The sequence below is a fragment of the Triturus cristatus genome, chromosome 2_2, assembly GCF_964204655.1.
Source record: "Triturus cristatus chromosome 2_2, aTriCri1.1, whole genome shotgun sequence".
In the NCBI taxonomy this organism is placed as follows: domain Eukaryota; kingdom Metazoa; phylum Chordata; class Amphibia; order Caudata; family Salamandridae; genus Triturus; species Triturus cristatus.
Window position 1 is genome coordinate 1,040,540,779 of NC_140582.1, and position 25,535 is coordinate 1,040,566,313.

General features: G+C 49.4%; 1 protein-coding gene across 2 annotated transcripts in view; it reads right to left on the reverse strand.

The window, feature by feature from the left end:
• Positions 1 to 25,535, reverse strand: part of HTT (huntingtin) — a 2,065,683-nt gene that overhangs the window by 536,447 nt on the left and 1,503,701 nt on the right. For both annotated transcript variants that reach the window (XM_085642500.1, XM_085642499.1), the window contains one exon: positions 15,822 to 16,035. In XM_085642500.1, coding sequence (XP_085498626.1) covers positions 15,822 to 16,035 — 214 coding nt within the window. The remainder of the gene's footprint in view (positions 1 to 15,821; positions 16,036 to 25,535) is intronic.

A 25,535-nucleotide genomic window follows, 5' to 3' on the forward strand; every position in this document is an offset into this window, starting at 1 on the left:
TTTTCTCTTAGTTGCTGATTGGAAAAATAAATAAGTCAATCACAATATACAAATTTTAAATAGTGCAGGTCAAATAAATACTGTCTGAAGATTCAATAAATAGGGGTGATCATAAATATAAAGGACATAAATATAAGTGCAGGTAATACAGGCAATTAAATATTCGGAGGCAATAAATACTGTACCAATAAATATTGTGCACCAACAAGTCCTGTGGACCAATAAATATAGTAAAGCAATAAATAGGTTAAACACAATAAATACAGTGCCCCCAATAAATAATTAAAAGTATACAGCAACACTCATGTAATCAGATCACTTTTCAATTCCTAAGGGCTGATTTGGCCCAGGCACAGCTTGTAGGGTTGTGGAAGGCTTGAGGGGGGCTACTCCCTGGCTGGGACAAGGCTGAGGCCTAAACTGAGGTAGATCAAGGGGGGAATACCAGTGCCCTGGCTTTCTCTCTCCACACAACCTCTCTAGGTTAGTCCCAGTTCACCCCTGGCACAGTCAGGTTGGTTTCAGCACCTCCCTAGCCCCTTAGAGTAGTCTCTCAGGTCTCCACAGGGCCTTAGGCGCCCTCTACTCCACTTACTGCCCTTTTTCTGATGCTCCGACGCCGCTGGAGTCGTGTCGATGCCGTGAGGCGGTTCCGGTTCGATCTCGGCGGCCTCGGCACAATGTCAGTTCTTTGACGACGCCGGTAGGCGGTTCCGGTCCGATGTCGGCGGCCTCGGTTCGATCTCGACCTCCGATTCGACGGCGTCGGGCAGTCTCTACTCGATGTCGACTTCGGGCGGCTCCGGTCCGATGGCGCACTCGGCTTCGATGACGTCAGCCGGCCTGGCCTCGATGTCGACTTCCGGCGACTCCGGGGTGCGATCCTCACCCCCGACCTCCGGTGCTCCTCCTCTCAGGTCCCGGGCGACTCCGGAGTGCGATCCTCACTCCCGACCTCCGGTACACTTCACCTCGGTCTCCGACGACTCCGGAGGGCGGACTTCACTCCTCCGATGACGCCGCTCACTCGACCTCGGTTGACTTCCTCCTCGACCTCTGGTATTCCTCACGACCTCTGTCGGCGCCCTCTTACGACCTCAGGCGGCTCCGGGTACGACGTCTGCTTCCTCAGTCAGCGCCGCTTCTCCACCTCGGGCTCCAGGTCTCAGGCTACTCGACGCCGGACTCCAGGGAAACCAGTTTACAGGTCAGGATCTTGCTGCCTTCTGTTTCTAAGGCCTGTTCCTGCTGTCCAGGTCCTTAGGATGAGTTTTTCTGGCTTCTTCCCACACAGGGCTACAGGCTGGGATCCATCAGTAGGGACTAGTATCAAGGGTGGGTTTATGGACCCCACTCCAGGCACAAGTTTCCACCCCTGCTGCTTCACTCCTTCCTCCTTCACTGTTGTGCTGCTCTCCCTTCACCAGTCAGGTGCCAACTGCCAGCTCCAACTGCCAACACTCTGTCTTAACCTCCCAACATTCTAAACCGCCTCCAACTGTCACAGAGTTCTGGAATGTTCTGGAAGGTGCTGGTAGGTTCCAGTGGATGCTGGTGATGTCACAGGTGGCCACCATTTTGTGCTCCAGGCCCTCAGACAGAAGTTTCAGGGTTAGCTAAAATGGCTCCCTGAATCTGTAGCAACACGAAAAAGTCTGGTGGTTCCCAAAAAGGAAAAATTCAAACAGGGTTTGAGGCAAAAGTGGGACAAAATAAATAATGATGAGGAGGGACCACCCAAAGGGCTGACAGGTCTAACACGCGTCCCCCCCAGCCGAAAGTGGGGAGAGCTACCCAACCCCTTGGGAGTTCTCATCACTAAGGCGGAAATACCTTGAGAGACCGTCTGCATTGGCGTGGTCCACTCCAGGCCGATGTTCCACCTGAAAGTCCATCCCCTGTAGGGAAATAGACCACCTCAACAACTTGGGATTCTCCCCCTTCATCTGCATCAGCCAACGAAGGGGTCTGTGGTCGGTCTGAACAAGGAAGTGCGAGCCAAACAGGTATGGCCGCAACTTCTTCAGAGCCCATACCACTGCAAAGGCTTCACGCTCTATTGCACTCCACTTCTGTTCCCTGGGAAGTAGTCTCCTGGATAGGAAGACCACGGGTTGATCCAGGCCCTCTTCGTTGAGTAGCGATAACACTGCCCCAATGCCATGTTCTGATGCATCTGTCTGGACAATGAACTTCCTGGAAAAGTCTGGGGCCCTTAAGACCGGGGCCTCGCACATGGCTTTCTTCAATCTCTCAAAGGCTTGCTGACAAGCCTCCGTCCAGACTACCCGTCGAGGTTGTTTCTTGGACGTGAGCTCCGTGAGGGGGGCTACGATGGTACCGTACCCCTTCACGAAGCGGCGGTAATATCCCGTGAGGCCCAAAAATGCTCGGACCTCAGTCTGTGTCTTGGGGGGTTCCCAGGCCATGATGGCCTCGATCTTCGCCTGGAGGGGTTGCACCGCTCCCCTACCCACCAAGTGTCCAAGGTACACTACCGACCCCTGCCCGATCTGGCACTTGCTGGCCTTGATCGTCAATCCAGCTTGTCTCAGGGCCTGGAGAACAGCTTGCAGGTGACGCAAGTGATCCTCCCAGCTGTTACTGAAGACGGCTATGTCATCCAGATAAGCAGCAGAGAAACTCTCCATTCCGGTGAGGATCTGGTTTACCAGGCGCTGAAACGTGGCAGGTGCGTTCTTGAGCCCAAAGGGCATCACACAGAACTGGTAGTGGCCATTGGGCGTGGAGAAGGCTGACCTTTCCCTTGCTCCATCAGTCAAAGAGATCTGCCAGTACCCCGAAGTAAGGTCAAAGGTACTTAGATATTGGGCAGCTCCCAGCCGGTCAATCAATTCATCCGCCCTAGGGATCGGATGAGCATCAGTTTTTGTCACTGAATTCAGTCCCCGGTAGTCCACACAGAACCTCAGTTCTGGTTGGGCACCCGGTGGTGCAGCTTTTGGTACTAACACCACCGGACTGGACCAGGGGCTGCTAGAAGGTTCAATCACTCCTAGCTCCAGCATCTTAGTGACCTCACTATGAATGCTGGCCTTCACCTTGTCTGACATCCGGTAGATCTTGGACTTCACAGGTGGGCTGTCTCCTGTGTCCACGTCATGGACGCACAGGTGAGTCCTACCCGGGACAAGGGAGAACAACGAAGAGTACTGCCCCAGGACCTGGCGACAGTCCTCCTGCTGTTCAGGAGTTAGAGATGGGGAGAGAATCACTCCCTCCACCGACCCATCCTTTTCTTGAGACGCAAACAGATCAGGGAGAGGCTCGCTTTCCACGTCCTCTCCTCCGTCAGTCACCATCATCAAGATGACTTCGGGCCTCTCGTGGTGGGGTTTGAGGCGGTTGGCATGCAGCACCCGCAGGGGCTGACGAGGGGTCTTCAGGTCCACCAAGTAGGTAGCCTTACCCTTCTTCTCCAACACCTCAAAGGGTCCTGACCAGCGATCCTGGAGGGCACTAAGCTCTCCTGGTTCGATCACCCACACCTTCTGGCCAGGCTCCAACTCCACCGGGTGAGCGTTGTGGTCATACCACGCCTTCATCACTGCTTGGCTGGCTTCCAAGTTGTCAGAAGCTTGCTTCCACAACTTAGCCATTTGGCTCCGGAAGGCCAGCATGTAGCTCACCACATCCTGGGGGAGCTTTCTGGGAGTTCTTTCCCATCCGTCTCTCACCAGGTTAAGAGGTCCACGTACAGGGTGCCCATACAGAAGCTCGAAGGGGCTGAAGCCCACTCCCTTCTGTGGCACTTCCCTGTATGAAAAGAGTAAACAGGGTAGGAGGACGTCCCATTTCCTCCGCAGGCTTTCAGGCAGACTTCTGATCATGCCTTTTAAGGTTTTGTTAAACCTTTCCACCAGACCATTGGTCTGGGGGTGGTAAGGAGTTGTGAACCGGTAGGTCACTCCACACTCCTTCCACATTGCCCGCATATATGCTGACATGAAGTTGGTCCCCCTGTCGGACACAACTTCCTTGGGAAAACCCACTCGGGTAAAGATTCCCATCAGGGCCCTAGCCACAACAGGTGCTGTTATGGTCCTCAGAGGTATTGCCTCTGGGTACCGTGTGGCATGATCCACCAGAACCAGGATAAACCTGTGACCAGCTGTAGTTGGTGGATCTAATGGACCCACAATGTCGATGCCCACCCTTTCAAAGGGGGTGCTAACGACAGGAAGTGGTTCCAGGGGAGCTTTCAGCTTCACCCCTGTTTTCCCACTGGCTTGGCAAGACACACATGTCCGGCAGTAGGTATCGGACGACACTTTCATCTGAGGCCAATAAAAGTGTGGGACAAGACGGGCGAAGGTCTTGTCTTGCCCCAGGTGTCCTGCCAATGGTATCTCGTGAGCCAACTCCAAAAGGAAGGCTCGATAACGTTGAGGAACTACCAAGGCTCGTGACGATCCATGTAGGGGTGCCTTGGGTTCACTGTAGAGGAGGCCATCCTCCCAGTAAACACTGTGGTTCCCTTCAACGTTCCCTGCTGCCTGGGCTTCGGCCTGTCGCCTCAGCCCCTCAAGGGTAGGGCACTCCCTCTGGCCCTGGCAGAATTCCTCCCTGGACGGGCCTCCCTCCACGTGCCACTCGGCCGGGATGGGTAGGTCCTCCAGGTTGGTAACGTCCCCCTCCGCAGACTCCTGGTCCACCACCTCCGGTGGCCTATCCGTCCTACGGGGTGGAGACGCCGAGGCAGGCTCCTCCTGTCCTCGGTTCTTCCCTTGCCTGGCAGCTGGCTGGGCCTTTGTTCCAGGCTCCAGCCGGAATGAACTCCCTCTTCGGGTAGTCGCGGACCTTGTGCTAACACAGGCCCAGTCAGGTGTACCCAGCATCTCGGTGTGAGTCCGGTATTCCACCTCCTTCCAAGCGTTGTGCTCCATGTCATTCCCCAGCAGACAATCGACTGGCACGGCAGGGCTTACGGCAACTCGAAGTGAACCTGCAACCCCCCCCCATTCAAAGGGAACCTCGGCCACGGGATAGTGGCCTGTTCTGCCGTCAGCCATCGCGGCTGGGTGGAGTACATCGGGAATTACCTGCTCTGGAGACACCAGCTGGCTACGCACCATAGTCATACTGGCTCCTGTGTCTCTCAGAGCCTCCCCTCTTTGGCCGTTGATGGTGATCCACTGCCCATACTTTGCGGTATTTGCGGGCACCTGGATCTTAGGAACCATCTCCCGTTCTCCCAGGGACACTAAAGTGACACCCGCCCACTCCCTTCCCTTAGTTAAGGGCATCTCCTCCCCGAGCACTACACTAGCTACTCCGGGGGTCTTTCCTCCAGTGGGAGGGGGTGATCGTTTCTGACACTTCGGATCTCCTTTATAGTGTCCAACGCCACCGCACTCGTAGCAATGGACAACCCTTGGCTGCTGACTCTGGCCAGGATTAGGGTTTCTGGGTGGGTTAGCCCTAGGGGTGAATCCTGTTCCCTTTCCTTGGAAGCTATTTTGGGGGCTTTTGGAGAACTCCTTTTTCTTTTCCCCTCCCTCTTTCTTCTGGGGGGCGCCCGGTCCGGCCTTTTGAGTATCCCCTCCAGTCCCCCTTGTGGACACCCGGGTACTAGCCCAAATGTCCGCCTCCTCAGCAAGCTTCCGGGGACTGGTCAGCTTGCTATCCACCAGGTGTTGCCGCAGTTCAGGGAAACATTTCTCGAGCAGGTGTTCCTTCAGTACTAGGTCAAACAACTCCTCGTAGTTCCTCACTTCACTGCCCTGAATCCAACCTTCCAGTGCCTTCTTTGCATAGTCCAGGAAGTCCACCCAATTCTGTGTGCCCAGTTTGTGACTACCCCTGAACTTCTGTCTGTACTTTTCAGGTGTTAGTCCAAACTTTCTGATGAGCGCCAGTTTCATGGTGGGGTAGTGGGTCTGCTCATCCTCTTCGAGGGCCAATAAAGCATCCCTACCAGCTGGAGGCATGTACTTATACAATCCCCCTCCCCAGTACTTCTCTGGAACCCCATGGGCCCTTAACGAGACCTCATAGGCCGCTAGCCACTTGGCGATATCATCACCCAACCCATAGCTAGCTACTATGTCCTTTGGCAGGTAGGGTTTGGATTCCCTGGTGATCTCTTGGTCTTTGCTGCCACCATTAGGAACAGTTGGTGCCCCAATTCTTAGGATCTGAAGCTCTATCTCTTTCAGTCTTATCTCATGAGCCATCTTCTGTTTCTCCGTCTCATGAGCCATCCTCTGTTCCTCCTTCTCCTTCTCCAGCTTTGCTAAGTCCCATGTGAGCTGTCTTTTCTCCCTCCGATCTGCTAACTCCACTTCGGATAAGCCCCCACTAGAGACAGTGCTGCCCTTCCTAGAAAGTGTCCTGGGCCCTGCTGACAGGTTCCCCACCTCAGGTTGGTACATCTCAGCCCCCTCGGGGTCAGGCTCTCCATCCCTGTCTTCCTCCTCAGCCTTGCTTTCCCTGCGTGCCTCCCCCCAAGCCCTTAAGCTGGTTTGGAGTGCACCCTTCTTTGCTCCTGGGGGACAGTACACCCCCTCCCGCTGGCAAAACTCCCTGAGTTGGGCCACAGTGTACGTTTCTAGATTTTCTAGTACAAACTCCATCTCGCCCACTCAGGTTAGAGGACAGGTTTTGTGCAGTAACAATGCAGGGGGGTACCTTTAATAATACCTCCTCCCACCACCAGAGTAAATTTGGAAAAAACAAAATTCCACAATTAGGAAGGCCGCTTTGAGAAAACTCCCGGTGTAGGCCTATGGACTACCCACAGTTATTGTTGAGTATATGTAGGCACAGCTCTATCCCACCACTGAACACCAATTTATGTTGGAAAACCACTCCCACACTAGAAGGGGTGGTGGTGGACTTCCCGAACACACTGTGGTAGCTTGGCTCGAGTGGTCAGGAATCAGGCACCGTGCTAAGCATACAATATACCCATACAATAACCATGCGTGCATCCGTTCCAAAAACGACTCTACACCGTAAAAATTATGAAAATATCTCTCTTTATCTTTTTCTCTTAGTTGCTGATTGGAAAAATAAATAAGTCAATCACAATATACAAATTTTAAATAGTGCAGGTCAAATAAATACTGTCTGAAGATTCAATAAATAGGGGTGATCATAAATATAAAGGACATAAATATAAGTGCAGGTAATACAGGCAATTAAATATTCGGAGGCAATAAATACTGTACCAATAAATATTGTGCACCAACAAGTCCTGTGGACCAATAAATATAGTAAAGCAATAAATAGGTTAAACACAATAAATACAGTGCCCCCAATAAATAATTAAAAGTATACAGCAACACTCATGTAATCAGATCACTTTTCAATTCCTAAGGGCTGATTTGGCCCAGGCACAGCTTGTAGGGTTGTGGAAGGCTTGAGGGGGGCTACTCCCTGGCTGGGACAAGGCTGAGGCCTAAACTGAGGTAGATCAAGGGGGGAATACCAGTGCCCTGGCTTTCTCTCTCCACACAACCTATCTAGGTTAGTCCCAGTTCACCCCTGGCACAGTCAGGTTGGTTTCAGCACCTCCCTAGCCCCTTAGAGTAGTCTCTCAGGTCTCCACAGGGCCTTAGGCGCCCTCTACTCCACTTACTGCCCTTTTTCTGATGCTCCGACGCCGCTGGAGTCGTGTCGATGCCGTGAGGCGGTTCCGGTTCGATCTCGGCGGCCTCGGCACAATGTCAGTTCTTTGACGACGCCGGTAGGCGGTTCCGGTCCGATGTCGGCGGCCTCGGTTCGATCTCGACCTCCGATTCGACGGCGTCGGGCAGTCTCTACTCGATGTCGACTTCGGGCGGCTCCGGTCCGATGGCGCACTCGGCTTCGATGACGTCAGCCGGCCTGGCCTCGATGTCGACTTCCGGCGACTCCGGGGTGCGATCCTCACCCCCGACCTCCGGTGCTCCTCCTCTCAGGTCCCGGGCGACTCCGGAGTGCGATCCTCACTCCCGACCTCCGGTACACTTCACCTCGGTCTCCGACGACTCCGGAGGGCGGACTTCACTCCTCCGATGACGCCGCTCACTCGACCTCGGTTGACTTCCTCCTCGACCTCTGGTATTCCTCACGACCTCCGTCGGCGCCCTCTTACGACCTCAGGCGGCTCCGGGTACGACGTCTGCTTCCTCAGTCAGCGCCGCTTCTCCACCTCGGGCTCCAGGTCTCAGGCTACTCGACGCCGGACTCCAGGGAAACCAGTTTCCAGGTCAGGATCTTGCTGCCTTCTGTTTCTAAGGCCTGTTCCTGCTGTCCAGGTCCTTAGGATGAGTTTTTCTGGCTTCTTCCCACACAGGGCTACAGGCTGGGATCCATCAGTAGGGACTAGTATCAAGGGTGGGTTTATGGACCCCACTCCAGGCACAAGTTTCCACCCCTGCTGCTTCACTCCTTCCTCCTTCACTGTTGTGCTGCTCTCCCTTCACCAGTCAGGTGCCAACTGCCAGCTCCAACTGCCAACACTCTGTCTTAACCTCCCAACATTCTAAACCGCCTCCAACTGTCACAGAGTTCTGGAATGTTCTGGAAGGTGCTGGTAGGTTCCAGTGGATGCTGGTGATGTCACAGGTGGCCACCATTTTGTGCTCCAGGCCCTCAGACAGAAGTTTCAGGGTTAGCTAAAATGGCTCCCTGAATCTGTAGCAACACGAAAAAGTCTGGTGGTTCCCAAAAAGGAAAAATTCAAACAGGGTTTGAGGCAAAAGTGGGACAAAATAAATAATGATGAGGAGGGACCACCCAAAGGGCTGACAGGTCTAACACGGACAAAGTGTTGCTAAGAGCAAAGGCATCTTTTTTGCCAAAGGTTGCAACTTCCTTCCATCTGGGACAGTCCATTACTCTACCCACTTTCTATTCACCTCCTCACCCTTTCACAGAAGAGTAGCATCTCCTTTTTGGACCCAAAAAAGAGCGTTATCGTTCTACCTTTAATGCACTAAAGAGTTCCGGGATGACAGTTCTTTATAGTGTACATGGGAGCAAAGAAAGGGCATGCTGTCCAAAAGAGGACCATATCACGCTGGGTTATCCGCTGTATCAAAATATGTTATGCCTTTGCAAAGAAGCACCCTCCTGAAGACCTTAGGGTCCATGCCATCAGGGCGAAGGCAGCCACCACAGCCCCCCCAGCGTGGTGTTAAAATTACTGATTTGCAAAGAAGTACCCTCCTGTAAACCTTAGGGTCCATTCCACCAGGGCGAAGGCTGCCACCACAGCCCCCCAGCGTGGTGTTAAAATTACTGATATCTGCCAAGCGGGCACATTGGCATCCCTGCAAACGTTCACCTGGATTCTCAGATTTGCAGAGAGGGCCTATTTGGCCGCTCTGTCTTACAGGATTTCCTCCGGGGAAGGTAATGCTTGGTTATCTGTTCCAGGGTAAGGAATCTTCGGCTAGATGTGTCTATCAGATGGACAAGTTATTTTCCTTTGGCAACGCCTTATCTGGTAGAGCCATGATCTAGCCACAGATTCCTTTTCGACCCACGCATCCTCCCTGCTCTGCGGAATTGTTGTTACTGTCAGGGCTGTACCTCTTAAGGGCCCTAGCTCTTTTTCAACACACCATGGTCAGTCACTTCATGGCTCCATGCTTCTGGCGTGGATAGTCGCGAAAAAGTACTGATGTCAGCGCGCCGAAGTGGCGGTTATATTGATGACCCGGATGTCACGATAACGAACACGACGCGGACTACATCACACAAAGTCGACCGACGCAACCAACACTCGTGCAGGAGTACTGCTACGAAAAATCTTCTGGATCCAGCCTGACGACTGGAAGTTTAAAGTTAAGGAATCTGCGGCTAGATCATGTCTCTACTAGATAAGGCATTACCAATTGTAAGTAACTTGTCCGTTAAGCATTTATTGTTTCTCCAGCATTGAATCTTTCATAAATACACCTCTTGAATCTTCCCCGTCGTCATGGAGGTAGTCTCACTGTATTAGAAATTTGACAGTACAAACGAAAAAACGCCATGAAAACCTAATCAAATGCATTATACTTTAGTCACCCATCACCATTATTATATGGTCGAAAAGACGGCCAATGAGACGCCAGCCTTGATATGACAATTCCTTGCAGAGGAAAGTCCTTCGGACTGTCATTCCGTGAGTGGAGCTTTTCATTTGGGTCTAATCTTTAAACATAAAAACCTATATATTTAGTGTTGGCTGTGAAATGGACAGTCTTATTTGTAAATGGTCACATCACAGATCCTGAGTTTCTCAAGATTACTTAGTAAAATAGAATCATCTCTTTTGAACTAAGCTTCTCAAATGAGATTCCTATCCAGAGTCAAAATATATAGTCCAGGTAGGCTGTGTACAAGGACATAGACTTTTTTTAAAATAGAAAATGTGTGCACAATCGTTTGCAGGACTGAAATGTGATTGATGGTTGAGCAACCAGTTCTGAAACCTACTTGCACTGGCATTAAGTTGGTGTAGCTTTCCATTCAGTTTGGACACTTTATCAAAATAGTTTTCATTCAAATATTCACCTCATTATCAGTTACACTGATTAGTCTACACATTTTTGGCATTTTCCAACTCTCCTTTTCTCTACATGGGAATTATGACTCTGCTTAGCCATACCTCAGGCAGACATAGCCTACATGTAATCAACGGGAAAATCTCTACGAGAAATGGAATCCTCTACTCTTTAAATTTTTCACCAGTTTGTTGAACAGCCAATTTCTTTCTTTCGAGTCTTTAGTTCTACAAATACTTCGCTATGGAATATTTAGTAACCCATTCAGTTATGTGCGTGTTTGATCAGATAATGGCACTCAATAGTCATTCTGAAAAAGGCATTTTCTCCATAGTTTAAATATTGATGTCCCAGAGTTTACATTTGCATCGTTGAAAAATGGCTGCCAAAGTAACTGACCCCAGTTAGTAATTTTTACATAATGTTTGCGTTGATAAGTTGATGTAGCAGCGTGAACAAAACTCAAAACATATTCCAGTCTTTTTCCTGCATGACTTCTTTGAATCTCTGAACTGCTACGAACATTGAAGAAAGGAAATTAATGTTTTTTACTGTTTATAACAGGGGCATTAAATATACGGCAGAATCTTCTATGCTGAATTATCTTGATGCTTGCTTCGATCCGCTAGCATGACCCATGAATGAAAAGGAGTCTGCTGTTATTATAGCTTCAACTTTAATAACTTTTTTGGACCCACCAGTGTCTACAGACTGATTACAACATTGGGAGCGTCATTAAATATTGTTCATGAAACGAGCATCAGTTAGCTCACCTAACACTGACACATGGTTTGTGGGCATGCAAAGGTAGACTAAATCAGATTCTCCAAGGCACTACGCATTCCATAATAGACTGAATAAGAGCTACAACTATTATCTGGAACCTTCTTATCGCTGTCTAGTCCCTCATAAGGACCTAACAATGAAAATATATACGTTTCTAACAACTGGACAATAATAAAGTGGAATCAAGTGTTGCTTGAAACCACTGTAAACCCAATATACACCCATGTAGCTAATGTCCTGGACTCTGAATATATGCCTTTACTTGATCCATAGTTTACAATTACACATCAATCTTTGATTATATTCCTCCACAAATCATCAAACAACCGTCCGGTTGGCTATCCGTTAGATCTGGTCACCATCTTCAATTTGAGAAGAACTGTAGACTAAAAAGGGGAACATTACTTCTATCCATAAAAAGAAATGATGTGAGAAGCTGGCTTAGTATATGGTACTCACTTATGTAAGTGTAGCACCCTGCAATAATTCAGGCAACCCTTATGGTGATTTTAGTGGTCTTAGAGAACCTTAGAAAGCTCTCTAAATGGTAGCTGTAGAGAGCAGCCTACAGGCTTAGTCCAGAAGGAGTGTAAAGCAGCTTGCTTAACCAGTACTTAATCTTATGGTATAGGTTAAGTGAAAAAGAACCACACAGTGAAGTTATAAAAAATATGTATTTATTATTAACACTCACCAACACACTGCATTATCTCCTACCCGGAGATACGACACAATACACACAATACTTTGTCAACAGAATACACAGCGGTCTCCAGGGGGAGACCAAACCACATACTAAAATAGTGGAATGCAAACCACGACCTAAGTCAAGAATGGACCCAGAAGACTTAGAAGAGCCAGGGACCCATGGACCACCCAAGGTGAGTATCTAGGAACCCCACAGAGGCCGTCTGCAGAGTGGTAACACGACTGCGTGCTCAATGTCGGTCAATAGGTAGATCGGAATTGCAATTTTAAAAAAGAAGGACTCTTCCCAGCAGAGCCTGAAGAAACCATGTGGAGGACATAAGGTTGGAGATACCCCAGGAACCAGGATACCTACACCAGGTAAGCCGGTGCATAGGTGCAAAGAGGTGTCGGAAACCGCCGTAGACAACGATGGAGGACTTCAGGAAAGATGCAGCTGCTGAAGAAGGTGAAAGTGTCAGTGAAATCCAAAGGTGGATTCAAGATAAGAGGTACCTGCAAACAGAGGGGACAGAATCTCTGCCACTCGGGAGTGACCAGTAGGCACGAGAGATGAATGCCCACTGACCAGTCAGCTGTGTTGCAGTGCCTGCAGATGTAGGGGAGTGACTCCTTCACTCCAAGGAAGATTCTTTCGGGTGTCTTGGATGTCCACAGGTCCTGTGAAGAACATGTATGGAGCCCAGGCACATTAGTTGCAGCAGACCTGCAGGACAATGATACCAGGAGCAGCAGGAGTCTTACCAGTTGCAGTCTTGGTTCCCAACGCAAAGTCCAGCGAGGTCCAGAGTGCCCAGACGGTTGAAGTTGAAGTGGTATGTGATCTGAATCTTGTCCCATGACGAATATAGGGGCCCACCCACAGGTAAGCCCTTAAGTATCCTAAGGAAAGGGTTGGAAAGATTCAGGGCTCCCTCCCTGAGGAGGGGCTGGAAAGTGGGGAGGATACTCCCATGTCCTTTGTCCAGTTTTGCGGCAGCCAACATCTCCCTGAACTGGTTTGAACTGGGGTATGCAAGGAGGGGACCAAATGTGCCCTTCAAGCAGTCTGAGTGGCGCTGGCAAGTGCCCCACCCTGTCCCAATACACCAAGCCCTGTCTGGGAGGTGGTCACACCTCCCTGTGACAGGATACCTGTTTTCCTCCCTTCCTCTGCTCAAGCTTGGCTCAGCCGTAGGAGGGCAGAATCATGTATCTGGTCGGCAGCAGCCTTAGTTTGCTGTCCGGCTCTAGAAAACTGGTACCGGGAGCACTGAGGGCCTCCCAGAGGAACTTTACAGTGCATGGAATCATACCTCTTACACCGTTATGATTCCAACATATTGGATACCAAACACGACTGGGTTTGTTACAGCCTGTTTAGAAATGGTCATCACGTAATGACGCATGGCCACTCTATGTATCTTAATGACTGATGCACTTACAACCCGGGAGAATGGACTCCAAAGATTGCAGTGGTGTCCTGCTCGTGCAGTGGCACCCCAACACTTAGAACCGAGCACCCTGCCTTCAGGATTGAAAGGCCTGCCTTAGGGGTGACTTATAAGGTTTTAAGTGCCTTGACCCCAGATAGAAGGAATCTTATATCTTTCGTAAGTGGCACAGGCTGGAATGGCAGGACTGTAATCACAATTTGAGTGGTCTCTCATAGGTGGCATAATACATGCTTCAGCCTACGGAAGATTCCTGGCGTACCTATGCCCCGAGTACCTTAGTACTATATACAAGGGCCTTATCAGGGTACACCAGTGGCCAATCTGGAGTGTACCCAAGTATTCATGTCCAATTTAGGGAAGAAGCACAGAGACCCGGGTCCTGGTTAGCAGGATCCCGGTCAGACTAGTCAGAAAAATAATGACACTAGCAAAAAGTGGGGGTGACCATGAAAGCAGATCCTACTTTCCTACAAATGATATAAGGGCAATATGTACCGCAGAGGGAGCTATAAAGGTCAGCTGAATAGAAAGAGGATTGAATGGGAACATCTCATGGGAACTGCCAGCATTAAGGACATAAGTACCTTTTGGTAAATCATAGAAATTGGCAGCATTTATCATCTGTCAAAACAAGAGGTGTGGTACAGAGTCATTACAATACAGGCTTTATAACATGTTACATTTATCACGCAACAGTTACGACGCATGTAAGTACCACACATGCCATTTTATGGCACTTTACAAAGTGGGTCTTTACCACGCATGTGTTTTTAAATTTATTTTCGTAAAGAGAATTAAGGGGCTTTAAGGGTTGGCTAAGGGCAATTAAGAGGTTTTAAGGGGTTTTTAGGGCTCAGTTAAGGGTAGGATGAAATAAGGGATTTTTAGGGTTCATGGATGGACAAATAGCCATAGTCATAGAGTTTTATTAAGCGCACATATCACCCGGAGGGGTCTCAAAGCGCTATAGTGAATTCTGGAGAAGGCAAAGATAAAGCAGCAGAAAAAAGGGGGATGGTGGACGGTGCCAATGTGCAGGGATGTAAGAGTTTCTAGGGTTCAGGGTTGGATAGGGGTAAGTAAGGGGGTTTTACAGTTCTGGGATAGGTAAAGGTAGGGGGTAGTAAGGTGTTTATCCAGTGCAGGGATGTGAGGGTTTTTTAGGGTACAAGGTTGGGTAAGGGCAGGTGTAAGTAAGAGATAGTAATGGGTTATTAGGGTTCAGGGGTAGGTAAGGGGTTATTAAGGTTCAGGGAAAAGGGTGTGGGGAATTAAGGCAATTTTGTAGGGCAGTGTGATGGGGATATAGGTAAAATTAAAAAGTGGGTTTGGGGAAGTTCCCTCATATGTATGCATGCATGTAACCATGGAAACATTTGTGGTAAAGATCAATGATGTAATACAATGTGTTGAAAACGTCAATGCATTTGGAGCCATTGTAAGTGCATGCATAGGCATAACTGATATTACAGAGGTATATATCACTGAAGGCCGCTGGTTGGAACAGTTCTCATCCATGTATGTAGACATCCCAGATTTGCCTGCAAGTGAAGAAGCACCGTGAAACTGTATACAACAGATCGGTGCAAATGAAGCCAATTACGTTAAAAGAAGCTCTTGAAGCAATCGGTAAAGAGAAGAGGGGCAGGGCTCCCGGCCCTGTCAAAATACTGGCCCACTTACACAAAACTGACCCTACTCTTCGGGTTGCTACATTACATTCATGTGCAAAACTATATTAACAGGTCCCCAATACCACCTTATTGGCTAGTGCAGAACTGTACTATTATATAAGAAGGGTGACAGATATGATCCAGCCAATTATCAACTGATCAGTCTCCTAGATAATTTTCATAAAATGTTTTCTTTGGTTGGGCTGACCAGACTTGAATCTTGAGCAGAGTCTAAAACAGTCCTGTATCAGGCAGGGTTAAAAAAGAAATCTACTATGTTTCTTGTTCGGTTTCTCATTTTGTATGCTTAACCTTTTATATTTATAGTATTCACCATTTACATCTATACTTGTTGAACATGTCTGCTTCTCTGCACAGTGCTCTGATACCCTGACAGGTCATGTTTGTGCTATATAAAACTTCGCAAATAAATAAATAAAAGAGGCACATTTTCCCAGGTGTTCAGGTGCAACAGCTCATTTAGCAATGGAAAATGAGAGGATCTTGGTGGCCCCTACTCTCAAGGTATAGAAGGCTCAGTTCTAGAATGCTTTATTGTATTGAGCAGAACTTTGGGTATATTCAAGCAACACACAACTGCCAATTAGTTGAAGACGGTTCCCTAAAAAAACGTACTGAGACGTCCCCTTACACACCTACAATTACATAAACTATGGTTTGGCAGATATAATAATGCAATTAGTTGTCATACTTACTAAAGAGGTCGTTCAGACTATTCCAGTAGTCAGTGCTTTCAGATGACTGCAAAGGCTGGAAAACCTGATGACTGGTTGAAAGCTGTTGAACTGTATTGGTCAGGTGATCAAGAGTCACTCTATGAGCAATTTCAAAAAGGCTACTACACTGTTCTCCTGAGATTCTGCTGACACCAAGGCACAAGCAAGATGCTAACAAGTTCAAGTTAAAGTCCTGAAATCACAAGTAAAAACAAATTATAATCATTACAATAAGAAGAAAAGCAATACTAACTTAAGATAATATTCAATTAGAATTTTAATACATTTTATTCCCAGTTCACTGCTTGAAAACATCCATTGTTCAGATCATGCCATTTCGTGGAATGAGTGTAAGAGCTGAATGTTAGAATGAATAGCCCCCTCGCTATCAAAGCAGAATAAGAAGCGTCAGGAGAGCTTATGCTGTCATTTGATAACTTGCTGAGTTGGTGTCACTCTATTCTGAAGCACAAGATGTGAAAGCATTCCCTTATGAATGGGTATTTCTAAAGAGAAAAAAATATGACATTACTCTGCTACACTCTAAATGAAAGAGGAACTGATATTTTACACACAGTATTTCATCACCTTAATTCCTGCAGCCCACTCAGCATACTGAAGCTATAGCCTGAATATGAATGGACTGCTACCAACCCTTGGTAGCAGGCTAGGTGTTGAATGATAAAGTGCTTTTTTAAATTAAATTATAATCACAGAGAATTCATAGTCAATTTACGTATAGACAGCTGGATTTAACTAAGTTAGCACCCATTTTCTCCTTTATTCACGGCCTTCGAGCACCCTAACAAGTAGAATATTAAGACAAGAAACAATGTGGCTTATCGGTGCAATGAACAGCATAACACCACATCTGGAAACAGACAAAAAGAAGTTAACTTTATATCCCAGGCCATAAGGCGAGGTTGAAGACCTTTCTTAATGCAAAGAGAATACAAGGTCCAAACCTAAGAAGATTATTCCCCAAACAGTTGATGAGCTATCCATCAAATGCGGATAGGCAAGGATGTCTTAGCTGTTACAGCTTTCAACCAATCTAAATTTAGGTTGCACAAAGAGATCAGAAGAAGTAATGACAACTTATCTAAAACAATGGATCACCCTCAATTTCTCATCAGGGGTGGCTGGTGGTTTGCATTTTACAAAATGGAGGATCTAGTTACAGAAAACAGCATCTCAATGGAGTATTGCTCGTGGATTGTGGGGTGGTTGTAGTCCAACTGGTTTTCTGTCTCGGGTTGGCAAATTAACTGAGTCCCTAGTGCCAGGGGTCTAGAAAACCAAACTCTGCATTCTAGAGAAATCTAGAGAACATATCACACCAGGTGAGTCGATATAGATGCTTTTTAGCCCTGAACAATTAGGCAAGGATGCCAAATTGATGCAACTTGCTCCATAGTAAATTTCTATTTATGCTATCGGAAGCAGTTTAAAAATTTAGAATTAAGGGATGAGGTGGTTTTCATTGGTCTATTCTTTCACACCTACTAGTAGCAAAGAAACATGTAAGTTAGCATATACATCGATTAAAGGAATTATTCTATAAAGTTTAGGGTCTGTTGAGAGCCCTTTTTAAATAAGGGGTGAAAAACTGAACCCAGCCAGGAGTCCGCGAGATTTGTAGAGTTGATACACCCATTAAACAACCAACTTCAATAAGATGACTAAAAGGAAATGTCACTCTTGAAGGGCGCTTTAAGAAGGCCTTTAGGGCCAGGAGCACTATCAGACCTACACTTTTTAGTGATCTTGCAGACCCTTTCCAGAGTTGGCATATGAATGCATCATCATTGGATACTTTGTAGAAGTTGATTGCCTCCCCTGGGCGATGTTGCCACTGATCAAGACAAAACTTGGCACTTGTGCTAGTTGTGTGTGATGTGCGAACGAACCTGTTAATATACTTCAAAATGTTTTGATATCTCTGGAAGTTGTTAGTGTACATTGTTCCAGCAATTTTTTATCATTAGATTCCCTCTCAGCCTCCTCTATTGGTCTCTTAAAGGCACATCTCAGGACGTAGAAGTTAGGCCCGCTAACTCCAGTGAGGCTGAGCTGTCTCGCTATGCTTGTAAGCGTCCTCTATTTCATTCATAGGAACTTGCTAAACCACGTTCGCTTCAACAGTACGTGCTTAACAATCTAGAATACAACAGTATACAACAGAATACATTATTTTAATTCAGTGCTGCCTTGTCTGGACAAGGCAGCACAGAATTAAAGAACAAGTTACTTACCTTTGGTAACGATATATCTGTAAGAGACATATATTAGCTATAGATTCCTTACCTTAGAATTACCCCAGGCATCAGACTGGATCCGGAGAATTTTTTCTCAGCAGTACGCCTGCGTGTCGGTAGGTCGACTCCGCGTTCGTCGTCAGCCTGGATGACGTCGCGGTATCTACTTAGACGCCGCTCCTGTGTACTGACGTCAGTTCTTTTACACTACATTCCACACCAGAAGCACAGAGTCATGCAAGACACTTCCCCACTGGTGCACAATACTAGGGTCCTGAAAGGGAGTCCCTTACTCTAGAAGTCAGTTTGCAGAACAGGGAGGAGGGTGGGGCAGTATGGTATCTATAACTAATATATGTCTCTTACAGATATATTGTTACCGAAGGTAAGTAACTTGTTCATCTGAAACTATTAGTTATAGATTCCTTACCTTAGAATAGATACCCCAGCAATACCAACCCCAGAAGTGGGTCTGCGAACTAAGTTCACACCAGAAAGTCCTGGAGAACTGAAAGGCCAAAGAAGCCATCTCTCCGGACTTGACTATCCAGGCAGTAATGTTTAGTGAACGTGTGCAGTGATGCCCACGTGGCTGCCTGGGAGATGTCACTGAGGGGGACTCCACGTCCCAAAGCAGTAGTGGCTGCCGTCGCCCTGGTAGAATGGGCGCGCAGTCCTACCGGAGGCTCATTTTTCACCAAGGAATAACAAATCTTAATGCAAAGGACGACCCATCGAGAGATGGTCCATTTTTGCACAGCCCAACCTTTATAGGGGCCCACATAGCCAACAAAGAGTTGATCATCCACCTGGAATTGTTTTGTGCGATCTAGATAGAATGATAATGCACGTTTTGGATCCAGACAGTGGAGTTCTTCCTCCGCCTTGGAAGGATGCAGGGGCGGGAAAAAGGTGGGCAAAGTGATGGTCTGTCCTATGTGGAAGAAGGTAACTACTTTGGGTAGAAAAGAAGGCCTAGTTCGAAGGACAACCTTGTCCGAATGGACAGCAAGGAAAGGAGGTTTAGAAGATAGCGCTTGAAGCTCACTCACTCTGCGAGCAGAGGTGATGGCAAACAGAAAAACAGTTTTCAACGTCAAGAGTCTGAGAGGACAATGATGTAGTGGCTTGAAAGGAGCACACAAAAGGTAAGTTAAGACAAGATTCAGGTCCCATTGGGGCTTTAAGAAAGGAATAGGAGGAAAGAGGTGAGTAATTCCCTTAAGAAACCTATTTACAATAGGGGACTTGAAAAGAGAAGGCTGATCAGGAAGGCGAAGAAAGGCCGAAATGGCCGAAAGATAGCCTTTAAGGGAGCCCAAAGCAGTGCCCTGTTGGGCCAAAGAAAGTATGAAGAGGAGAACCTCATAAAGAGGGTCAGAAAGGGGATCCACAGCCTTTGCTGCGCACCATGCCACAAATTTGTTCCATCTACAGGTGTATACAGTTTTAGTAGAGGGACGCCTGGCTGCCAAGATGACATCACAGACTCCGCAAGGGAGGTCGAAAGCTGTCAACTGTCACCGCTCAAGCTCCACGCAAGGACGTGGAGGTTGGAGAGTATAGGGTGGAGAACTGTCCCCTGCTGCTGCGACAGAAGATCCTCCCGAAGAGGCAGTCTGATCGGAGGATCGATGGCCATGATCAAGAGCTTGGGATATCAGACTCTTCGTACCCAGTCCGTAGCCACAAGAATGACATGGGCCCGGTCGCACTTGATCTTCTTCAGCACTCTGGGAAGAAGTGGTATAGGTGGAAAGGCGTATAGAAGACTGCAATTCCACTCGCGACGAAAAACGTCGCAAAGCAAGTGCAACATTGGAAATTCCAATGTGCAGAACTGCTGACATTGCACGTTCTCTTCGGTGGCAAACAGATCTAACCAAGGCTCTTCCCACTGCTGAAACAGACCTTGCACCACCTCTGAGTGAAGACGCCATTCGTGATCCATCATGCACCGGTGGCTGAGTTTGTCCGCCACGGCGTTCAGGGAACCTGCCAGGTGTTGAACCACCAGGGACATGCCCCGATGTTCCAGCCATGTCCAAAGACAGAGAGCCTCCTGACATAGAGTGCACGACCCTACCCCGCTCTGTTTGTTGCTGTACCACATGGCAGTGATGTGGTCCATTAACACCTGCACTACTCTTCCTCTGACAGAAGGAAGGAACGCCTTCAGTACAAGATGAATCGCCCGGAGCTCCAAAAGGTTGATGTGGAGCCCAGACTCCACCAAAGACCAAAGGCCTCTGATCTCCGCCTCTCCCATGTGGCCGCCCCATCCCAGGAGTGACAGATCTGTCACCAATGTGAACTCTGGTTGGGGAAGGGAGAAGGATCTGCCTTTGACCCAATCCTGGACTGTTAGCCACCCCTGCAATTGGTGTGCAGGGCCCTCCGAGATCTGGATGCAATCGGAAAGATTTCCCTGATGCTATGCCCACTGGAACTTCGGGTCCCACTGCAAAGCCTGCATATGCCACCTTGCATGATCCACCAGCAGGATGCAGGGGGCCATGAGACCTAGCAGCCTCAGGGTCATTCTCACCGAAATACGGGATAGAGGCTTGAACATTGGCATCATAGCCTGAATATACCAGACTCGCTGCTCGGGAGTATAGGCCCGAAACTGCCTGCGCTGTGTCCAGAACCGCTCCGATGAAAAGGAGATTCTGAGAGGTACTCAGATGCGACTTCGGCAGCCAGTTGTTGAGATAGGGGAAGACTGGAACCCCTGATCTGCGCAGATGAGCTGCGACCACCGCCATCACTTTCGTGAACACCCGAGGGGCACTGGTGAGGCCGAAGGGGAGCACAGTAAACTGAAAATGCTCGTGGTCTACCGTGAACCGCAGGTAGCACCGGTGGGCAGGCAGGACGGGGATGTGAAAATATGCGTCCTGCAAGTCCAACGCTACCATCCAGTCTCCAGGGTCTAGGGCAGCCAGAACCTGAGCTAAAGTGAGCATTTTGAACTTCTCCTTCCAGAGGAAGGCGTTGACACTGCTGAGGTCCAAGCTAGGGCGCAGGCCCCCTTTGCCCATCTTGGGAATCAGAAAGTAGTGGGAGTAACAACCCCGTCCTACTTCTGGCCCAGGAACATGCTCGATGGCCCCCCTCGGCCAAGAGGGCCGTAACTTCCTCCTGCAGAAGTAGCAAGTGATCCCCCGACATGCGGTGGTACTGCGGTGGCATGGCTGGAGGGGTCGCCTCGAAGGGGAGGGAGTAGCCCCTTCGGACGATTTGCAGCAACCACCTGTCCGACGTGATGGTACACCAGTGGAGCAGGTGATGGCAAACTCTGCCTCCCACTGGCGTGGAATGGGCCTGAAAGGTCGGACTAGGAAGGCTTTGAGGCAGATGCTGCGGGAGCAGATGTGGACTGACCGGCTCACTGTCCCCCTGCTCTGCCACTGCGGAATCCACGTCCGCGACCGTGCTGAGGCTGGTTATGCGGCCTGTGGCTAGACGGACGTGCGGGAGCGCCCCTTCCTTGGCCACGAAAGGGGCGAAAAACGGAAGTTTGCGGGCGCAGGGCCGAGAGGCCCAAGGACTTGGCCGTAGCCCTGGAGTCCTTAAAGCGCTCCAACGCACTATCCGCTTTGTCGCCAAAAAGGCGACGGCCATCGAAGGGCATGTCCATGAGTGTGCTCTGGACATCCCCTGAAAAATTCATTAACCTCAGCCAGGTGCGACGACGAATCGCCACAGTCTACCTAGCCAGTCCGCGGTGTCAAGTCCGTATCGAATGGAGTACCGTGCTGCACCCCGCCCCTAAGCAAGAGCCTGGGTGAGCCGTGTCCGGGCCTCCTCCGGACACTGTGGCAGCACGTCCGCCACCGTATCCCACAAGGAGTGGGTATAATGGTCCAAAAGGCACGCGGTATTGATGGACCGCAACCCCAAACTGAGGGAGGAAAACAGTTTCTTCCCAAACTGCTCCAACCTTTTGGATTCCCGATTCGGAGGGGCGGACGGGAAGGCGGTCTGGGACGTAGAGGCCTGGATATCCAGACTCTCAGGGGTGGGGTGTACTAACAGAGAGCTGGGGTCGCCCGGAGCAGGGCAGTGGCGCCGGGCCACGTTCCGGTCCACAGGAGTGACTGTGGAGGGCTTGGACCAAGTGCCCATCAGAACGTCAGTGAGGGCCTCATTGAACTGCAGTAGAGGCTCCGAAGAGCTTACTGGCGGTTGAAGCACCTCAGTGAGAAGGTTAGTCCTCACAGTCGCTGCAGGAAGCTCCAGGTGAAGGGCCTCGGCAGCCGTGCGCAGCACCACAGAATAAGTTGCACCCTCCTCCGTAGCTACAGAAGGAGAGATGAAGTCAGTGTCAGGCGAAGTGTTGAGATCACTGGCATCCCCGGCTCGTCTGCCCAGTCCTGACTAAACTGGCACTGCTGTGCCAGAAGGTACTCAGACCCTCCCAGTCCTCCCCTTCATCCGTCTCCTGGTATACAGGTAGAAAGGATGGAGCCAGGTGGTAGATGAAATGCTCATCCACTGGCACCGGAGATTGTGCCGGGCGGCACCGTTCCGACGCCGGACCCGGACCAGGGCTGAAACTGGAGACGGCGTCGTCCGAAGACGGCACCGGGGGCGGCACCATTGGGGTTGGCGCCGGCGGATGATTCGTAAGTTCGACCAGCGTCGACCGGGATCCAGGCCTGGAACCCACGGGGACCTGCGGCGTCGGGACCTAAGTCGACGTCGACGTCGGGACCGAAGTCGACGCTGGGGCTGGAGCCGCTGGCTCGCTAGGCCTCCCAGGTGGACCTGCAGGGCCCGAAGGTACGCCGACAGGCCGCAACGGCGGAGCGAGACTCCTCATAGCCACGAGGAAGTCCCGAACCTCGCCCGGAGTCGCATTAGGCCCAGGGACTGGAGGGTATGGGGCCAGACGCGACTCCTGCGGCTCCGACGGAGCCGCGTGGGTGGTGCCACCCGAACCCTCAGCCGAGTCGCGCGACCAGTGAGGGGAGTCAGAAGAGCGGTGTCGCTTCTTCGACTTCTTCTTACTGTGCCTCGACTTACCTGAATGTGAGGACTTCGAACCCGACGAGCGGTGATGACTTCGGCTCCGCGACTGGTCCCTCGACCTCCTCCTCGACCGAGACCTCGAGCAGTCGGGGCACGACTTGTCATCATGGTCAGCCCCAAGACAGTAGAGACACCGATGGTGGGAGTCGGTCACCAACATCAGGCGGTGACAGGCATCACACGGCTTGAACCCGGGCATCCTTACCGGCACCAGGAGTCGAGGTCGACCCAAAGAATAGACAAAAAAAGTCCAAAAAGTTAGTCAAAAAGTGACTAAAGGGTATGCTCTTTCCGGATCTGCGCTTACTGGCGTGGAAAAAAGAAGAACTGACGTCAGCGCGTGAGGGCGGCATCTAAGTACTCCAACGATGTCATCCCAGCAATCACAGCGCCGACGACGGATGCGGAGCCGCAGATGACGCCTAGCGACGCGCAAGGATATTGCTGACGAAAAATCTTTACGGATCCAGTCTGACGCCTGGGGATAGTCTAAGGTAAGGAATCTAACTAACATGTTTCTTTCAAATAAAGGATGCCTCGCAGTTAAGGCGAACTGCTAAATATCCAACCAAAAATGCCCACAATGAAAACGCCACTCCCGGTGAGTATTGACACCTTTAATTGAAGACTTCAAAGCCGCGGTTTACTTCTCCACATCGCGTTTCAACAGCCCTACGCGTTTCGTGATGTGGAGAAGTAAACCGCGACTTTGAGGTCTTCAATTAAAGGCGTCAATACTCACCGGGAGTGGCTTTTTTGTGTGGGCATTCTTGGTTGGATATTTAGCGGGTTGCCTTAACCGCGAGAAATGCCCCGCTGCAACTTTGGCAGATCCAGCAATTGGACAACTAATTTGCATATGGAACCGTAAGGTCCGTGATGAAAGACTGAGAATAAACAAATTTGCTGTTTTTCTTGGCCCCCATCAACCCACTGGGGTAAAATTAGCACTCAGAGATGGGTGCTGTCTGTCTATACCAAAAAATCTTGTAAAACAGAACTGGCAAAGTGACTGTCACTCCTCGCTTGGGAGAGTCTAAGCAATAGCGCTTCGCAAAAGTTAGAGGGAGGCCCAAGTTGTCGCTTTACAGATGTCAACTACAGGAACATTTCTACCTAAAGCAGAAGTAGAAGACTTGGCTCTAGTGGATTGAGATCTAATACGCTCTGGAGGATTTTTGCGAGCCATGGCGTAGCAGATCTTAATGCAAAGGATGATCCATCTTGATAATGTTCTTCTGTGCACAGCTTTTCCTTTCATCTTATCCACATAGCCAACAAACAGCTGATCATCCAGCCAGGGAACACGAGTCCGGTCGGCATAAAAGATAGCTGGCCTTTTAGGGTCCAAAAGATGAAGCCGCAACTGCTCTTTAGATGGATGCGGAGGAGGATAGAAAGTAGGAAGGGTGATAGACTGGCCGAAGTGGAAAGGAGCAAACACCGTTGGCAGAAAAGCAGTCCTGTTCTTAAAACCAACGTCTCCATACAGAAAGTCGTGAAGGGGGCCTGGGGGGGGGGGAGGGGTTCACACTAAGGGCCTGCAACTCTCTATTATTATTATTTATATGGCGCACGATTCATCCCCAAGGGGATCTCTCGGCGCTTGGGAGGCAGGCTTCTAAAAGCAGAGCATATCAGTTGAATAACCAGGTTCTAGGTGCTTCTTAAAAATAGTCAAGGTGGGGCATGAACGCAGATCTAGAGGCAGCGCATTCCAGTATTTGGGAGCCAGATAGGAAAACACACAGCCCCCCATCTTAACAGTCGTGCCGAAGTATACCATTCCAATTTCTTCGTAAGGTATTCAGGTCCTTGTCCAAAAAGTGCTTTAAAAACTAGGCACAAAAGTTTGAAGAGTGCCCTCTTTCTTATAGGCAGCCAATGTAGCTCTCTTAGTAGCGGTAAAGATGGCGTAAGCAGGGGTTTATTTAAGGCTAGGCGGGCAGCCGTTTTTTTGAACGACTTGTAGCCTAGAAAGCAGGTCCTCCCTCAACCCCACCAGAAGAGCATTCCCGTAATCCAGTCTGCTGACTAGCAGTGCCTGGATTAGAACCCTTCTAGCAGAGAGAGGAATCCACGGGAAGACCTTCGTTAAAGTGCGTATCAGTCCAAAACATTTACCCGATAGGGTTTTAAAATGTTCTTCCATTGATAAGTTATTATCCATTAAGATGCCCAGATTTTTTACCCATTTTTTTTTGGGGGTGGGGGCAAATCCTAGTTCCTCAGGCCACCACTCGTCTGTCCACAAATCCTCCGCTTTACCAAACAATAAGATCTCAGTTTTGTTGGAATTAAGTTGCAGGTAGTTGTTTTTCATCCATATGGATATTTTCATCATACAGCTCTTAAAACTGTCTCTGGTCACCGTGGGGTCCTTCTCTATGGGGATTAT